The 18,660-nt window shown below is 33.8% G+C and overlaps 1 protein-coding gene across 20 annotated transcripts in view; it reads left to right on the top strand.

The window, feature by feature from the left end:
- The window catches only part of LOC123559425 (microtubule-associated protein tau-like), an 85,997-nt gene extending 67,638 nt beyond the window's left edge, over positions 1 to 18,359 (top strand). For 12 of the 20 annotated variants that reach the window (XM_053552691.1, XM_053552689.1, XM_053552703.1 and 9 more), the window contains 7 exons: positions 409 to 498; positions 1,533 to 1,622; positions 3,311 to 3,400; positions 4,468 to 4,563; positions 11,170 to 11,259; positions 13,857 to 13,949; positions 18,183 to 18,359. In XM_053552691.1, the coding sequence (XP_053408666.1) occupies positions 409 to 498; positions 1,533 to 1,622; positions 3,311 to 3,400; positions 4,468 to 4,563; positions 11,170 to 11,259; positions 13,857 to 13,949; positions 18,183 to 18,344 (711 nt within the window). In that variant the 3' untranslated portion in view covers positions 18,345 to 18,359. Of the gene's footprint in view, positions 1 to 408; positions 499 to 1,532; positions 1,623 to 3,310; positions 3,401 to 4,467; positions 4,564 to 11,169; positions 11,260 to 12,406; positions 12,497 to 13,856; positions 13,950 to 18,182 lie in introns of all 20 variants that reach the window. The other 8 variants (XM_053552702.1, XM_053552707.1, XM_053552705.1 and 5 more) reach the window with 6 other exon arrangements.
- The last annotated feature ends 301 nt before the right edge of the window (positions 18,360 to 18,660 follow it).

Genomic DNA, 18,660 nt, shown 5'->3' with positions numbered 1-18,660 from the left:
CATTGAGCAGTTGGTTGATATTTAAGGTTTTTTGTCCAAATCATATAAAATATCATAATTGAGCCGTGTCATGAGAAAACCAACATAGTGGGTTTGCGACCAGCATGGATCCAGACCAGCCTGCGCATCCGCGCAGTCTGGTCAGGATCCATGCTGTTCGCTTTTAAAGCTTATTGGAATAGGAGAAACTGTTAGCGAACAGCATATATCCTGACCAGACTGCACGGATGCGCAGGCTGGTCTGGATCCATGCTGGTCGCAAACCCACAAAGTTGGTTTTCTCATGGCACGGCTCATATGAAAACAAAAGTTCATGTTTGGTTTAGTGTTATGTTGTTAGAAGTTTCTTTTCCTGTTCATTTACGTTTCATTTAACCTTTTTTGGTCATTCATTTGTATATTTGACAGGTTCTTAATCAGAGAGTTTCGTGGTCGGCAAAGTCACGTGTTGGATCTCTTGAAAATGCCACTCATTCCCCTGGCGGTGGTAAAGTTAAAGTACGATCTGTGAATTTTTATATGCTGCACTTAATCATTTTCTTGTCTTTTTTTTTTTTTTTTTTTTCAGTGTACAATAGATTAATTATTTGTTCATAATAAAACACATATTCTAGATTGTTTGTTAGAAAGGCACTTTGACATTTTATATTCAGTAAATATTATGTTGTTATGCATCAAATTATTAATCACGATAATTTAGAAGTGCATATTTGGAAAAAAATCATTGTTTTTACTTTCCAAGTTAGGGGCCATTGTTGTGAAGTGGTTAATCTTGCTGACTTCAAATCACCGGTCCTGCCTCTCACTGCTGAGGGTTCAAAACTTCATATGAGCCGCGCCATGGCAAAAGCAACATAGTGGCTTTGCGACCAGCATGGATCCAGACCAGCCTGCGCATCTGCGCAGTCTGGTCAGGATCCATGCTGTTCGCTTTCAAAGTCTATTGCAATTAGAGAAACCGTTAGCGAACAGCATGGATCCTGACCAGACTGCGTGGATGCGCAGGCTGGTCTGGATCCATGCTGGTCGCAAAGCCACTATGTTGGTTTTCTCATGGCACGGCTCATGTAGGGAAGCCATCCAGCTGGCTTATGGAAGGTCAACTGTTTTACCCAGGTGTCCATGCCTGAAACAATGTCTGAGGAGCATGTGGTGTCTTCCTCCACCATCAAAAGCTGGAAAAGTCACCAGAATGACCTAAATTATGTCAGTGTGATTCTACATCCAACAAAATAAACAAAAAATGAATGAAAAATTTTTTAGGTTGGGGTTACCTGCTACCAAAGTTATAAGTATACTTCTCGCAATCATAGGATCTTTATTTTATTCCTAATCACATCAAAATGATGTTCATGCGCTACACAAAATAGTTCCATTCATGAACATTGCGGATGAATTATCAATGATCAGGCAGTCCTTAAATCTAACCTGTGACTCCATTCACACTGGCCATTCAGATTATATTCTATTTATTACAGTTAAAAGATATAGAAAATGGTTTAGTGATTCCTGTACATTTTCTTTGTAAATAGGTAGTCAGTCAGAGGTTGAGCTGGACAGCTAATGCTAGAGTTGGCTCTTTAGGCAATACTCATTATAGACCTGGGGGTGGCAGAGTAAAAGTAGGAAATCTCCTGCACTTGTTTGACACGTGTTAGGGATGTGTTTGGGTGTGCTGAATTATTAGATTGCTTTCATTTAATTGGCTCTCAGATGCATTTTAATGACTTTGTTTTAAACACAAAGTTACATTACATATTTGTAACTTAGATTTTATATACTTTCAAATTTTTCTGGAAATCCTATGTTAGTCAAAGAGACATAAGTAACTCAGATTTTATTAATTTAGCATTCTTACGATAAAGTTGTGTTAATGACAGTGCCTTAAAAATAGTGACATGCCTAATTTTAACATTCATGAAAAACTGTTGTATAGATACAAAGATGTAGGTTATACCAATATTGTAGTGTTAGTCTGTGTTAGTTTGAACTTAGCGATTGTCAAAGTTCATATGTGACAGTTGATAAAGTTGCTTTTTGATTTTCTGTTAATTTGACCAAAAATGAAATGTTAAAAGAATGTTAGGATTTGCTTTATAGACTTGCAGCTGACGTCACATATGAATTTTGACGTTCTGTAAAATCATTACTTCGATAAGTCTTAACCTTTGAATTTTGCTGAAATAAAAAGGTAACGTACCAGTATAATTATGATTTGTAGTTTATACTTTTTTCAAGAGAAAATGATTTTACATGTAATAGTTATTGGCTTTTGTCAGCTGTAAACATGGTGGATGGGTCTATGGAAAGAATTTATAAAACCAAGTACCAAAAATGCCATTTTGAACAAATTTTAATTCCGTTTCTTTTTTTTTAAGGTAGTTTTGCACATTCTGATAACATTTTCTTACCATGATGTTATGCCATTATTTCCAGTTTATCAAACATGAATAACTACCTTAATTGGCAATTATAAATTCTTTCCACCTGCTTAAGGTGCTCGTATAGTGATAGCATTCTAGAAGTGTACGTGTGAGAGTACTGAGTGAGGTGTTTTTTTTCAATGTTTTTGTGCAGTAACCTCTTAAGATCCTAGTTTAATTAAATCTAGTTATTAAATGATTTTAGATACATATTTTTAATACAATAATTATGATACATGAAATATTGATTTAAAATTTGTAGAAAGTTACATCATTTTTTTCTTATGGTAAAAAATACAGTAGATATAATTCTGTGATTAAAATGAATCGTTAGATTTTGTGTCGTAAAATTTTCATGAATTTCCCTTTAGTTTTCCCCAATCATGAATATTCAGCCTTTCCCATGTTGTTCTTATTATAAATAGTCACTATTGTGAAGCATGCTTCATCATTTCATAAATATTCATTATATGATGTATGATACAATATTTATAAAATTATGATACACAGTCCTTTAATATTCATTAAATGATGTGTGATACATAATTTATATATTAGTAATATAATACATGACTTTTCATCCATTATTGTGATGGTTCATGCATATATTTATAAATATTCATGATAATGTGTATTTCATAAATATTCATTATTTGATGTATGATACATTAAGTCATTAATATTCATTCTATCATACATCAACTCATAAATATTCATTATCTAATGTATTTATTCATAAATATTCATTTTATTAATATGATGTGTGATACATAAACTCACAGATATTGTCAGTTGTAGAACAAGAACAGACAGGTCAAATAGTTGGACAGTGTCTAGATTTTCTCATAGATCATTTAAATATAAGTTTTGTTATGCTGTTATTTTAGATTTTGGACCAGAAAGTAGAAATTAAAGCCCAGTCAAAGATAGGATCCACAGCAAATATAAAACATAAGCCAGGTGGCGGGGATAAAAAGGTAGAACGGATAATACTTTGGTTTGTTATATTTCTAATGTATATTAAAATTTGTATCATTGAATCATTCATTAGCTGTTTTAATTTAACCTTTTTAAGTTTTATTTGGGCAGTGTTTGCTTTTTTCAGAGCTTTTGCAGAGGGTTCATTCTTTATTATTAATTTTGCTAGTTCATCATATATGATGAAGTGCTAAGCAATGCAAGCTATGTTGTTAGACTTACAAAGTCTGTTGAGATCAAATAGTCTGTAACAATATTAATTTCTTCACACTGACACTAAATTATTTTCTCAGAAAAACATTTTCTCTCTAGGCTCATCTCAACAGAGACAGAGGCAAGAGATATTGTAAATTTTTTAGAAAGTGGTATCAGAGAGGATTGATTTTATGGCCAGGTGCTTTACATTCAATATCTCTAACGACTGATGCCAGTCTAGCTATGTTGTAAGCCCACAGTTATTTGTTTACAGCAAAGCCAGGTAATGGCTTGGACCAAGCTAATAAGTAAGTCAGGTTATGGTTTCTTATGATAAATTGGCCAGGTTATTTTTCTGTATGAATACTTGGAAATGCTAATAACTTGGACCGGGTATAGTTCCATTTGAATATTGGAAAATGTTAATAACTTGGTCAGGTTATGGTTCCATATGAGTATTGGTAAATGTTATTATGCTGCTAGATTATGGTTTCCCATGAGTATTGGAAAATGTTAATAAGTTGGACAGGTTATGGATCCTTATGAATATTGGAAAATTTGAATAACTTGGACTGGTTATGGTTGAAAATTAATGCTGGCCAGATTATGGTTTCCCATGAGTATTGGAAAATGTTAATAAGTTGGCCAGGTTATGGATCCTTATGAATATTGGAAAATGTTAATAATTTGGCCAGGTTATGGTTCCTTATAAATAATAGAGTAAGTTAGTAACTTGGCCGTGTAATGAGTCCCTATGATTAGAAGAAATCATTTTCGGGTTATGGTTCTTTAAGATTGATCTTAACAGGTGTTACTTTACAAACTTGAAATGAAACAGATGGTTTCTAAACTGCACATTTATGTATTCCAGATAGAAACACAGAAGTTAGAGTTTAAAGAAACGGCTCGACCGAAGGTTGGGTCAATGGACAAAGTGAAACATAAACCTGGTGGTGGTGATATTAAGGTAGGTTTTCGTTTATGGTACAAGATGTGCAAGATGCAGTGCAGACAAGAGTTAGCCTCCTATGCTTATAATCTTTTGATAATTTCGTTCCTTTGCTTATTTGATAGCATCATCAGTATATGTTCCCAAGCTGTCTGCTAACATATTAGTTATGATATTAATATTTATTGCAGATTTAAAAATATTGTTATGCTTAGATGGATTGCAAACTGGCAGGCATTTTTACGGTCATGATCAAAATATAAGTGGAACAGAGAAAGGAATAGACTGGAATATAATAATTGCTTTTATAATGGCCCCCAAAATTTTAGAGAGGGTAGGATGGGTTAGATTGCTAATATGATTCGCCTTTGTGTACATGCTTTTCATCCGGCTATAGGAAAGACTCTGTACATATCTCAAAGTCTTTTCTGTAGAGTCATCAAATATAGAATTATTATTCAGCATGTTAAGTTGTGTACCTAGGATTTTATTTGATATTGTAATCAGTTATACCAGAGTTATGGCCCTTCATTTATTCAAAAATATGTATGAAAAGCTTTAGTTTGTTTTATGGTATCTAAAAAAATTGACCTGGAGCCATGAAACTTTATAGAAATGTTGTTCAGCATGTAAAGCTTTGCCTCTTGGGTTTAAGTTGGGCTTTAAACATGCCCCAAATTAAAAAAAATAAATTCAGTTCCTTTTTGTGTTTACCCATAGGTTATTTGAAAGTTCACTTAATTTGCACAAACAAATAACTTATGACCACACAGTGTCAGCAAGACTTTTTAGTGGGGGCTGCAGTGTCCTATGGACTCATATCGGGTTACACAGACAATGACCGTAGATGTGGCTACCAAGGGAAACAGTTTATGCTCTTCAAAAAGTGGCATTAGAATCATTTTTAGCTCGACTATTCATAGAATAGTGAGCTATTGCACTCGCCCATGCGTCGGCGTCCGCGTCGGCGTCCGCGTCCGCGTCCGCGTCCCGATTTTGGTTAAGGTTTTGTATGTAAGCTGGTATCTCAGTAACCACTTGTGGGAATGGATTGAAACTTCACACACTTATTCACTGTGACAAACTGACTTACATTGCACAGGTTCCATAACTCTATTTTGCTTTTTTACAAAATTATGCCCCTTTTTCGACTTAGAAATTTTTGGTTAAGGTTTTGTATGTAAGCTGGTAACTCAGTAACCACTTGTGGGAATGGATTGAAACTTCACACACTTATTCACTGTGATGAACTGATCTACATTGCACAGGTTCCATAACTCTATTTAACTTATTTACAAAATTATGCCCCTTTCTCGACTTAGAAATTTTTGGTTAAGGTTTTGTATGTAAGCTGGTATCTCAGTACTTACTAATGGGAATGGATTGAAACTTCACATACTTGTTCACTATCATGATCTGACATGCACTAAGCAAGTCCCATAAATCTACTCTCTTTTTTTTCAAAATTATGCCCCTTTTTCGACTTAGCAGTTTTTGGTTAAATTTTTGTATGTAATCTGATATCTCAGTATCCACTAATTGGAATGGATTGGAACTTCACACACTTGTTCACTGTCATGATCTAACATGCACTGTGAAGGTCCCATAACTCTACTTGGCATTTTTACAAAATTATGCCCCTTTGACTTAGCAGTTTTTTGTTAAGTTTTTGTATGTAAGCTGGTATCTCAGTATCCACAAATTGGAAAGGATTGAAACTTCACACACTTGTTCACTGTCATGATATGACATGCAGTACAGAGGTTCAATACCTCTACTTTGCATTTTACAAAATTATGCCCCTTTTTCAACTTTTGTATTCATTCAATTGACAAGGCTGTTGAATAGTCGAGCGTTGCTGTCCTCCGACAGCTCTTGTTTAGCTTCATTTTAATTTTTCACATGACATTATGTGCATTTTTCTTATTCCGTCATCATAACTTAAATTGAAAACTAAAAAGGGTAATTTTGATAGCTGATATTAGCATAAAATACTGCAAACCATGGTTATAAAGTCATATTTATTGATGAATTACCTTAAGATTTCCCTCTGAAAATTTGGACTAGATTCATTCCTTTCCTCTTAGAAGATCTTGCAGCAAGGTTTTAAAATGTAAGTTTAAGACCATTCAAACAATGCTGCTTTGTTATTGGTCAGTTACATTTAGTTTTAGCTCAAAATCGACCAATCATATGCTGTTTTCTTGCATGTCTGACTGGGCTTCCCCGTGGTTTTGCAGGTGATGGAAAAACTCGTCTTACACCCAGGGGTGTAAGATGACTCATTTGCTGTAATTTAGAATAAATGCTAAATTAATATGCCACAATAATAAAATTATGCTTACAAGAAAAAAACATTTGTATATATTTTTTCTATTAGTTGAAGAATATGGCATGCAAGAAAAAGAATCTATCACTAGTTGAAGGTGAAGATCGAAATATCAGGCTCTCGAGTAACTGATTTGTGGTAACAAGGCTAAACAGTTATCCTTGAGCCAGATATTTCCATCTGCACCTTCAACCAGTGAAAGATTTTTATAGTCTTTAGACTGGTCTCCATGCTAAGTTTTATAACTTTGGATGTTAATGAGAAGTATAAATTCTGTTAATTCTTTAAGTTTTGTACACTTTCAATATTTTATTCAACTCTTTCATTATCTTAACAATAATACAATAAGACAAAGTCTAAAAAGGATTTTAGCCCGCCCGCTTAGCTCAGTAGGTAAGAGCGTTGATCTACGGATCGCAGGGTCGTGAGTTCGATCCTCGGGCGGGGCGTATGTTCTCCGTGACTATTTGATAAACGACATAGTGTCTGAAATCATTAGTCCTCCACCTCTGATTCATGTGGGGAAGTTGGCAGTTACTTGCGGAGAACAGGTTTGTACTGGTAAAGAATCCAGGAACACTGGTTAGGTTAACTGCCCGCCGTTACATGACTGAAATACTGTTGAAAAACGGCGTTAAACCCAAAACAAACAAAAACTAAATAGGATTTTATTGGACTAAATTACCATGTTTTACAGTATGTTTTTTATTTTTGCTGCCTTTAACATTGCACTTATGGCTGAATCCAGTCAGGCATTGCTTGGTATGATCTTTTCAAAAACTGGAGATCAGATAAAAAGATTACCTAGCTAGAAGAAATGAACAGTCTTCAGATCGCAGATTTTTGAATTTGGGGAGGGCTTCATGAAAAAACATGCTCTGACTGGGTTCATAAATATGTATGCTTCCTCAGAATTAAAACGGCATCCTTATTGTCTGCTTCTATTGTTGCTATTTGTCATTTTGGTGCTTTCTAGTCCTTTTTGGACTGGCCAGTCCTAGTCATTTGGGAACTTTGTTTATCCTTCCTTGTCATTTTGGGCTTTACGGTCCTTTCTGAACATTTAGGGCCTTTTTAGTCATTTGAATACTTCGTTGTCCTTCCTTGTCATTTAAGGCCTTTGTGGTCCTTCATGGATATTTAGGACCCTTATGCTCCTCCATAATCATTTAGAGACTTTTTTGTCCTTCCTTTTCATTTTGGGCTTTTGTGGTCCTTCATGATCATTTTATATAGGGACTTCATTGTCCTTCCATTTCTTCAGTTGTTATTCTTATTTTGGTATGTCATCCAAAGGAGATGTGGCTTCTTTAAATTACATTGGAACTTGTTTGGAAAAAATATGCTTTGGAAGCCAAAAAGTTGCATTTCTAGGTGGTTGTTATTCACAGGTAAAAAATACACTGCAAACCAGATATGAAACTGGTGGTTTTTAGAACCAGTTAGACCTTGCTTACACAGGTCTGGCTGTAATTCTATGCCTTGTAGCAGTCATTTTTAGCTCATCTGATTTTTTGAAAAAAAATGATGAGTTATTGTCATCACTTGAGCGGTTGTCGGCGTTGGCGTCGGCGTCGGCGTTGCCTGGTTAAGTTTTATGTTTAGGTCAGCTTTTCTCCTAAACTATCAAAGCTATTGCTTTGAAACTTGGAATACTTGTTCACCATCATAAGCTGACCCTGTATAGCAAGAAACATAACTCCATCTTGCTTTTTGCAAGATTTATGGCCCCTTTTGTACTTAGAAAATATCAGATTTCTTGGTTAAGTTTTATGTTTAGGTCAACTTTTCTCCTAAACTATCAAAGCTATTGCTTTGAAACTTGGAATACTTGTTCACCATCATAAGCAGACCCTGTACATCAAGAAACATAACTCCATCCTGCTTTTTGCAAGATTTATTGCCCCTTTTGGACTTAGAAAATCATTTTTCTTGGTTAAGTTTTATGTTTAGGTCAGCTTTTATCCTAAACTATCAAAGCTATTGCTTTAAAACTTGCAACACTTGTTCACCATCATAAGTTGACCCTGTACAGCAAGAAACATAACTCCATCCTGCTTTTTGCAAGATTTATGGCCCCTTTTGGACTTAGAAAATATCAGATTTCTTGGTTAAGTTTTATGTTTAGGTCAACTTTTTCTCTTAAACTATCAAAGCTATTGCTTTGAAACTTGCAACACTTGTTGACCATCATAAGCTGACCCTGTACAGCAAGCAACATAACTCCATCCTGCTTTTTGCAATAATTATTGCCCCTTTTGGACTTAGAAAATCATTTTCTTGGTTGAGTATTATGTTTAAGTCAACTTTTCTCATAAACTATCAAAGCTATTGCTTTAAAACTTGCAACAGTTTTTCACCATCATAAGTGGACACTGAACATCAAGAAACATAACTCTATCCTGCTTTTTGCAAGAATGATGGCCCTTTTTAGACTTAGAAAATCATGGGTAGGACAATATTTCTATTATACAAAAAAAATCAGATGAGCGTCAGCACCTGCAAGGCGGTGCTCATGTTAGCTCATCTGATTTTTTGAAAAAAAATGATGAGTTATTGTCATCACTTGAGCGGTTGTCGGCGTCGGCGTCGGCGTCTGCATTGGCATTGCCTGGTTAAGTTTTATGTTTAGGTCAGCTTCTCTCCTAAACTATCAAAGCTATTGCTTTGAAACTTGGAATACTTGTTCACCATCATAAGTTGACCCTGTATAGCAAGAATCATAACTCCATCTTGCTTTTTGCAAGATTTATGGCCCCTTTTGTACTTAGAAAATATCAGATTTCTTGGTTAAGTTTTATGTTTAGGTCAACTTTTCTCCTAAACTGTCAAAGCTTTTGCTTTGAAACTTGGAATACTTGTTCACCATCATAAGCAGACCCTGTACACCAAGAAACATAACTCCATCTTGCTTTTTGCAAGAATTATTGCCCCTTTTGGACTTAGAAAATCAGTTTTCTTGGTTAAGTTTTATGTTTAGGTCAGCTTTTATCCTAAACTATCAAAGCTATTCCTTTAAAACTTGCAACACTTGTTCACCATCATAAGCTGACCCTGTACAGCAAGAAACATAACTCCATCCTGCTTTTTGCAAGATTTATGGCCCCTTTTGGACTTAGAAAATATCAGATTTCTTGGTTAAGTTTTATGTTTAGGTCAACTTTTTCTCTTAAACTATCAAAGCTATTGCTTTAAAACTTGCAACTCTTGTTCACCATCATAAGCTGACCCTGTACAGCAAGCAACATAACTCCATCCTGCTTTTTGCAATAATTATTGCCCCTTTTGGACTTAGAAAAATCATTTTCTTGGTTGAATATTATGTTTAAGTCAACTTTTCTCATAAACTATCAAAGCTATTGCTTTAAAACTTGCAACAGTTTTTCACCATCATAAGTGGACACTGTACATCAAGAAAAATAACTCTATCCTGCTTTTTGCAAGAGTGATGGCCCTTTTTAGACTTAGAAAATCATGGGTAGGACAATATTTCTATTATACAAAAAAAATCAGATGAGCGTCAGCACCCGCAAGGCGGTGCTCTTGTTCAGAGATACATTTGCTACTGAGGTTGTTAATAAACCTTGCCTTGATGCTGGCCCAGTGGTCAGACTGCTGGGAATATTCATCTGGAATCACCTGAAATGTACCACAGGTACTTCATGCATCTAGACCTCAAAGAGGAGTGCCGCTGGACAAACTGTCAAATACTGATGTAATTGGTGTTTTCACATGTCATCATCATACTGTTGTCTTTGCTGATCATTGTCTCTTTACATAGGTCTTGACTGTCATAAATAAATAGGTCTTCACTATCATGAAACTTTTAAAACTTGTACCCAAACAAGTTTCTCATATTCTTCTTCAGACATCTTGATTTTTGCCTATCTTTCTTACATATTCCTTATCGTCATTCATAAACCTCATCATAATTTTCCCCATTCATAACATTACAGCATAAATTAATACTGTAGATTGGGTAATATTTGCAAAGGTTTTAATTCATTAATATTCATGAGCTGAGTGAGCGATATGCAAACTCAAAACTCATGAATATTAAAAAGCATTCCCTCCCAAAATGTAAACAACTTCAAAATGTGAATTTTTAGCAACATGAATACATCTGTTATCTAACATAATTATTATGGCGAAATAAAAATAAGAAGAAAATTACCAAATCTTCAGTATTAAATTATTAACATATTGTATTTCATAGAATTTTTACGTTTAGCTAGATTACAAGAGCGTATGGAAAAGCTATATTTGTTTTTTTGTCTCTCTTTTTTCCACAACAGATTCATAGCGAAAAGCTAAAGTGGGAAACCTCGTCAAAAGTGAAATCATTAGAAAATGCCGAGCATGTGCCGGGTGGCGGTAGTGTAAAAGTAGGTTTGAGTTTTCACGATTGTTTCTCCCTGCAGTCACAATATTGAAAATTCATTCTTATCCTCACACTGATATAGTTAACCTTATTTGTTACACAATTTTTTAATTTTTTTTTTTTTTACATTAAACAGTGTCTACAGAATTACTCTTTGCAAGGAGTTGTTGTATTCTGTATATTTTCAAGACTGATATGTATAGAACATTTTTTCAGTTTAGGTATCTTACTAATGATTTGAGCATGAACAAATATGATATTTTACATCGTAACAACCATAAATCTGTTTCTGTTGGTATCTTTTCATGCTGGCTTTTAGATCTCTTGTTTATTAGCTATATATCACAGCTATATTTAAAAAAAAATGACGTTTTGATTTAATTTGATCGAATCACTGTTTCCTTTATGTTTCTAATTGCAAAATTTTGATGCCATTTCTAAATGTCTTTGTCTAATTGCCCTGCACCTCTACAACAATATATATGTATTCTTTAATGAAAACACACAAAAATTATCAGCAAAAAAATTGTTGCCCCTCTTTCCAAGTTATGGCCCTTGTATGACTTAAAGAAATTGTTGAATAGTGGTGCATGCTGTCTTGTGGACATTTGTTAAAAGTAAAAATCTGGGCTTTTACAAAATTGATACTTTGTGATTCACCATTGTGAATATTCAAATTAGCTTTGTGACAGTAAATTGATGATTTGTATGCCACAGAAGTATCTACCCTGACTGGTAGGAAAATAAGTTGAATGAGAATTTCCTGTTTCTCTGGAGTATAACATGCCTGTCTCAGTTTGCACTTGTCTAGAGGTTAATGTATTGGCCTCTCATCCAGGAGCCAGCGGGTTTGAACCTCTCTGTGGCCGTGGCTGCAGACCTCTTCATGAGACACCCAGACTGGTTTTTACATTGGCATGGAGTCCAAAGTGATGAAAATAAGCTGCGAAGCTTTTTCATAACTTGGCCCCAATAAATCAGTTTGAACTAAAGTTGTTAATAGATGCCCATAAGATTAAGAAATTTTGACCAGTGGTGTAGTTTGAAATTATTTAGACAAATTTTTGCAGCTAATTTTTCAGTTATATAAATTTGTATGTTATGTTTTTAATTCAAACAGCCTATAATATTGAAATGATTAATTTTGTCAGATTATAGATGAAAAGCCTGTATGGATTGCGGCATCTAAAGTCGAGTCTCTAGTTAACGCAGATCATGTCCCGGGTGGAGGACAAGTGAAAGTAAAAACAGAAAATATTAAAATCAGTGTTGTTTTTAGTCACCTCTGTCTTAGTTTTTTAGATGACAGCTTTTTCTTATTTTTTTGTACTATGAATGTTTATTAGTAATTTATTTGAAAGTATAAACAGTGGTTGGGTTAGGCCAAAAAATGCATTTTAGGCAAAATAGACAAGCTTTCTAGTTAGAACAGGAAGACGGATTTTATGGCTAAAAAGTACCAAAAAGATTATGTCGTCATAATAATTGACTTTAATTTAAGAAATGATATTTAGCAGGACCATGTTTTGATATATCTAAAAAATGCAAAGAGAATACTTTCGTGAGGGCATAGCCCAATAAAATTAGTACACATGGTTGGGTGTTTAGATATTTTAACACTTTACAAATTTTTTAATTTAAAAAGTATATTTCAAACTTACCTTTAAGTTTGATTTATGAAAATTTTCAAATTATTGCTATTGTGTCTTGACCTAAAGACAATATATCTAAGGTTATATATCATGTTCCTCTGTTTCATGTAGGCAAGTTGTTAGTTACATGTGGAGAATAGGTTATTACTGGTAAAGAATCTAATATTAGCAGAATTTTCCTGAAATACTGTTGAAAAAAACCCAGCTTTAAACTCAACAGAAAGACAACAACAAAATATAGATTCATTGTTTGCCTTAGTAATGCTATATAATTGTAAAGTCTTGAAACCAGCCAGTAAATAAGGTATCTGATTATTATAAATAAAGTTTCCAGATATTTCCATAAAGACTACATAAATAGATGGCACAAACATTATTATTAGAAAAAATTATGCATGTTTTGATGTTTTTGCACAACAAAATCAGTCATTTTTAGCAACATGTACACTTGCAGTGTAGAACACTCCATGAATTGCAGACTCGTACACAGTTTATAATGGAAATAACGATTTATATTGTTCTTATTGGTATCTATTTTTCTTGAATCTTCTTTGATACCTTTAATTAGTGTCTGATATTTATTTAAAGAGTTATTTTTTGTGGTGATATATATTTTATATTAGTGGAACTTTTTTTTCTTCCCCTATTTAGGGATGTGATCATAGTTTGTTGTTTGTTATAGTAACATTTACTGTATTATATAAGTAGAGAAATTCATTGTTAAAGACATTGAAGTTCTTATAAAAATCCATTGAAAGGAAAAATTATTTCAATCTTACAAAAAAAAACACAGAATGGTGTTTTGAACAGTTGCTTAGAAATGTGTGCATTGCCGTCAATTTTTTTTTACTAAATGCATCAAAGCTTTGAACAGGGAGATAAACAAAATATTCACTTTATAAACATTGGTTGGTAAAGTAAAATATCAGTCATTTGATTATTTCTGTAGATAATTCAACATGCCAAAATACACTGGCATACCAAGTCGAAAGTGCAATCCATGCAGAATGTTCATTACCAACCTAGTGGTGGAAACATTCATGTGAGATTTCAGTGCTTGAACTGCAGTGTGCAGAAAGTTCAGTGTGAAACACGTATATAAGTTGACTTAAACTGCAGTTTGAAACACATATATAACTTGACTTAAACTGTAGTGTGAAGCACATCTAACACTTGACATAAACTGCAGTTTGAAACACATATAAAACATGACATAAACTGCAGTTTGAAACACATATATAACTTGACATAAACTGTTGTGTGAAGCACATATAACACCTGAATTAAACTGCCGTGTTAAACACACATATATAACTTGAATTAAACTGCAGTGTGAAACACATATAAAACATGACATAAACTGCAGTTTGAAACACATATATAACTTGACTTAAACTGTAGTGTGAAGCACATATAACACTTGACTTAAACTGCAGTGTTAAACACATATATATAACTTGACTTAAACTGCAGTGTGAAACACATAATTATATAACATGACATAAACTGCAGTTTGAAACACATATATAACTTGACTTAAACTGTAGTGTGAAGCACATATAACACCTGAATTAAACTGCCGTGTTAAACACACATATATAACTTGACTTAAACTGCAGGGTGAAACACATATATAACATGACATAACTGCAGTGTGAAACACATGTAAAACGCTTGACTTAAAATGCAGTGTGAAACACATATATAACTTGACTTAAACTGCAGTGTGAAACACATATATGACATGACATAGACTGCAGTGTGCAGTACATATATAACTTAACTTGAACTGCAATGCGAAACACATTTAAAACTTTACATACAAGTAAACTGCATTATGACACACACATACATAACTTGACTTAACTGCAGTGTGAAACACACATATATAGCTTGACATATACTGCAGTGTAAAACACATACAATTTGACTTAAAATGCAGTGTGAAACACATATATAACATGACATAACTGCAGTGTGAAACACATATAAAACGCTTGACTTAAAATGCAGTGTGAAACACATATATAACTTGACTTAAACTGCAGTGTGAAACACATATATGACATGACATAGACTGCAGTGTGCAGTACATATATAACTTAACTTGAACTGCAATGCGAAACACATTTAAAACTTTACATACGAGTAAACTGCATTATGACACACACATACATAACTTGACTTAACTGCAGTTTGAAACACATATATAACTTGACTTAAACTGTAGTGTGAAGCACATATAACACTTGACTTAAACTGCAGTGTTAAACACATATATATAACTTGACTTAAACTGCAGTGTGAAACACATAATTATATAACATGACATAAACTGCAGTTTGAAACACATATATAACTTGACTTAAACTGTAGTGTGAAGCACATATAACACCTGAATTAAACTGCCGTGTTAAACACACATATATAACTTGACTTAAACTGCAGGGTGAAACACATATATAACATGACATAACTGCAGTGTGAAACACATATAAAACGCTTGACTTAAAATGCAGTGTGAAACACATATATAACTTGACTTAAACTGCAGTGTGAAACACATATATGACATGACATAGACTGCAGTGTGCAGTACATATATAACTTAACTTGAACTGCAATGCGAAACACATTTAAAACTTTACATACGAGTAAACTGCATTATGACACACACATACATAACTTGACTTAACTGCAGTGTGAAACACACATATATAGCTTGACATATACTGCAGTGTGAAACACATACAATTTGACTTAAAATGCAGTGTGAAACACATATATAACATGACATAACTGCAGTGTGAAACACATATAAAACGCTTGACTTAAAATGCAGTGTGAAACACATATATAACTTGACATATACTGCAGTGTGAAACACATATAAAACTAGACTTTACTGCAGTGTGAAACACATATAAAACACTTGACTTAAAATGCAGTGTGAAACACATAATGAAACTTGACTTTAACACAAACTAAAGAAAGAAACTCAGTCAATACTTGACTTTAACACAAACTGCAGTATGAAATGTTTCAAAAATTTCACTTGAATGATTAAAACTGCTCATTTTTTCAAAAATTTGCAATCTGAGACTTGAAACTTTTACTTTTCCTACATTTGCTTAATGATTAATGTTCCACCATTTACAATTCTGTTATGAAGTTGAACATTGCACGTCTTTTTTCTTACTCCAAAGAATTATACTGTTCAGTAGAAGAGTTTTTTGTGTTTCATCAATTATGTTGTGTATTTGTAAATTTTGTATTTTGATTGATACACTTCTTCATTTTATTTTATCAGTAGTGTATTGAAATATAATAGTGGATTATATTTGCAACTTTCACTGTTTGATAATTAACTGTTTCAAATGGTGGTTTTTCATTTTATAATTTTCACAGAACTACATGAAAAAATAAGAATTAAGATAATGGAAAATTCTTTCCAAAGTATACATAATTGAAGATATTATACGAGTACTCACAAAATAAAGATATGCACTCTACCGTATTAAAATACAAAGGAAACCTAAAAATCTCAAAGAATTATTTAACATTTTACCATTATTAACATTGAGATATCACAATTTTGCATATGATTTTGCCCATTACTTGTGACATTGCACTGGTAAAACTGGTGTAATATTTGATAAAGACCAGAAGTAAAAAGAAAATTTGTTTGTTTTTCATGTAAGATCGAAAGAAATATCTTTTGTGTACACCAGATTTTAACGTCACTCATGAAAATATTACACCTGATGCTCACTCGGTCAAAAATACTTTTGATCTTACACAGAAACAAACAAATATCCTCCATGTTTTTCACTGTTCTCTCTTTCCTTTTCTAAGAAATCTAGCATTTCTTGTTAGTTAATTTGTATGATACCAATAAGAGAGTGCAGAGGAAGTCTGATGTAAGTGTTCAGCATAGCTATGTCACTCCATGGCCAAGTGGTTAAAGGTTGCTGACTTCAAATCACCAGCCCTTCATTGATATGGGTTGGAGCCTCACTCATGACGTTGAAATCTTCATGTGAGAAAGCCATACAGCTGGCTTACAGAAAATCGTTGGTTCTACCAAGGTACCAGCCCATGATGAAATAATGCAGGGATGGGCACTTGACGTCTTCTGTCACCATCGAAGTGGGGAACTCGTCATATGACCTATAACTGTGTCAGTGCAATGTTTAAACCCAACAAAAAAACAACAACAAATTATGTATAGATAAACTGCTGCATTCAGGTTGGCTGCTTTATAGAGGTGACTGGTTAAGCAAAGTTGACAATGCTATTTGCAGTACAGAAAACAGTTTACAGACCAGCATGTTTTACATTTACAAGGAGCAGAAATTTACAGCCTGCTTCTGTAGATCTGTTTCATTTGAAGATACATGAAGGTTGAATGTTAAAACTATTAAAATGTTTTATCTCTTCGTTAAACACATTAAGTTATTCCCCAGAAGAGTCTGGTAAATTAAAATATGAGCCGCGCCATGAGAAAACCAACGTAGTGGGTTTGCGACCAGCATGGATCCAGACCAGGCTGCGCATCCGCGCAGTCTGGTCAGGATCCATGCTGTTTGCTTTCAAAGCCTATTGCAATTACAGAAACTGTTAGCGAACAGCATGGATCCTGACCAGACTAAGCGGATGCGCAGGCTGGTCTGGATCCATGCTGGTCGCAAACCCACTATGTTGGTTTTCTCATGGCACGGCTCATATATTCTTGATTGCAGTTCCATCATCTGATATTTATTTAGCAGTTTGAAAGTAAAAAAGTTTTGTAAAGCTTTTGCAGTGTGTGTTTTTGTCACAGGCTCTACTTGAATATATTGCTTTCAATATTGTTACAAAAGTCATGGGAAATTATTAATTGCAGCCAACATATTAATTTATTACTTGCAGCATTTGAATTTAATTTATGACTTGCAGCATATGAATTTATTTCTTGCAACATGTTGATTCATTTCTTGCAATATATGAATTTATTACTTGCAGTGTATGGTTTAATTACTTGCAACACATGAGTATATTACTTGCATCATGAATTTATTACTTGCAGCATGTCGATTTATTACTAACAACATGTGACTTAATTACTTGCAATACATGAATTATTTGCATTAAGCTTACTCCTTACTTACAGTATGTGAATTTTTCTTTGCAATATGTGAATTCATTATTTGCAATGTCAAAAATGACTTAATAATAAGCAATGAAAAATCACTCATGTCTGCAAAGACTGTAAAATTGTGCTTGTATTTTACAGATTCTGGATGAAAAAGTAGACTTCTCAAATACGGCTAAACCTAAAGTTGGATCTATGGACAAGGTGAAACACCAGCCTGGGGGTGGAGATAAAAAGGTAAGCAGACTGGCGTGTGGTAGCGTTTTAGCCAAAACGTGGTTCATTTATATGCTTTTCTTTTAGAAAGCCTGTCCAGAGAGCTTAGTAGGTAAAGTGCAGGTCTATGAATCAACAGGTGGGGTGTTCAACCCAAGTTCCTTGAAGTAGGAAAAAGTCCATAAAATTCTTGGGTATAGGGGGCTGACCCTAGCTGTGAGCTTTCGTCAAAAATCAGTGATGGATGAGACTTTTTATTCTCTATTAATAATAGTGGCATGTACTGTTTTGTAGGCACAAGATTTATGATCAGTTTGATAATCAGTTTTAAGACTTAAACATCTTTTCAAAAATTGCACAAGTTTATATACCTTCTAAATATAAAAGATATTAACCACATGTA

The sequence above is a fragment of the Mercenaria mercenaria genome, chromosome 10 (genome assembly GCF_021730395.1).
Source record: "Mercenaria mercenaria strain notata chromosome 10, MADL_Memer_1, whole genome shotgun sequence".
Taxonomy (NCBI): Eukaryota; Metazoa; Mollusca; class Bivalvia; order Venerida; family Veneridae; genus Mercenaria; species Mercenaria mercenaria.
The sequence above is the reverse complement of the archived record's forward strand: the minus strand, read 5'-3'. Positions and strand labels throughout refer to the sequence as shown.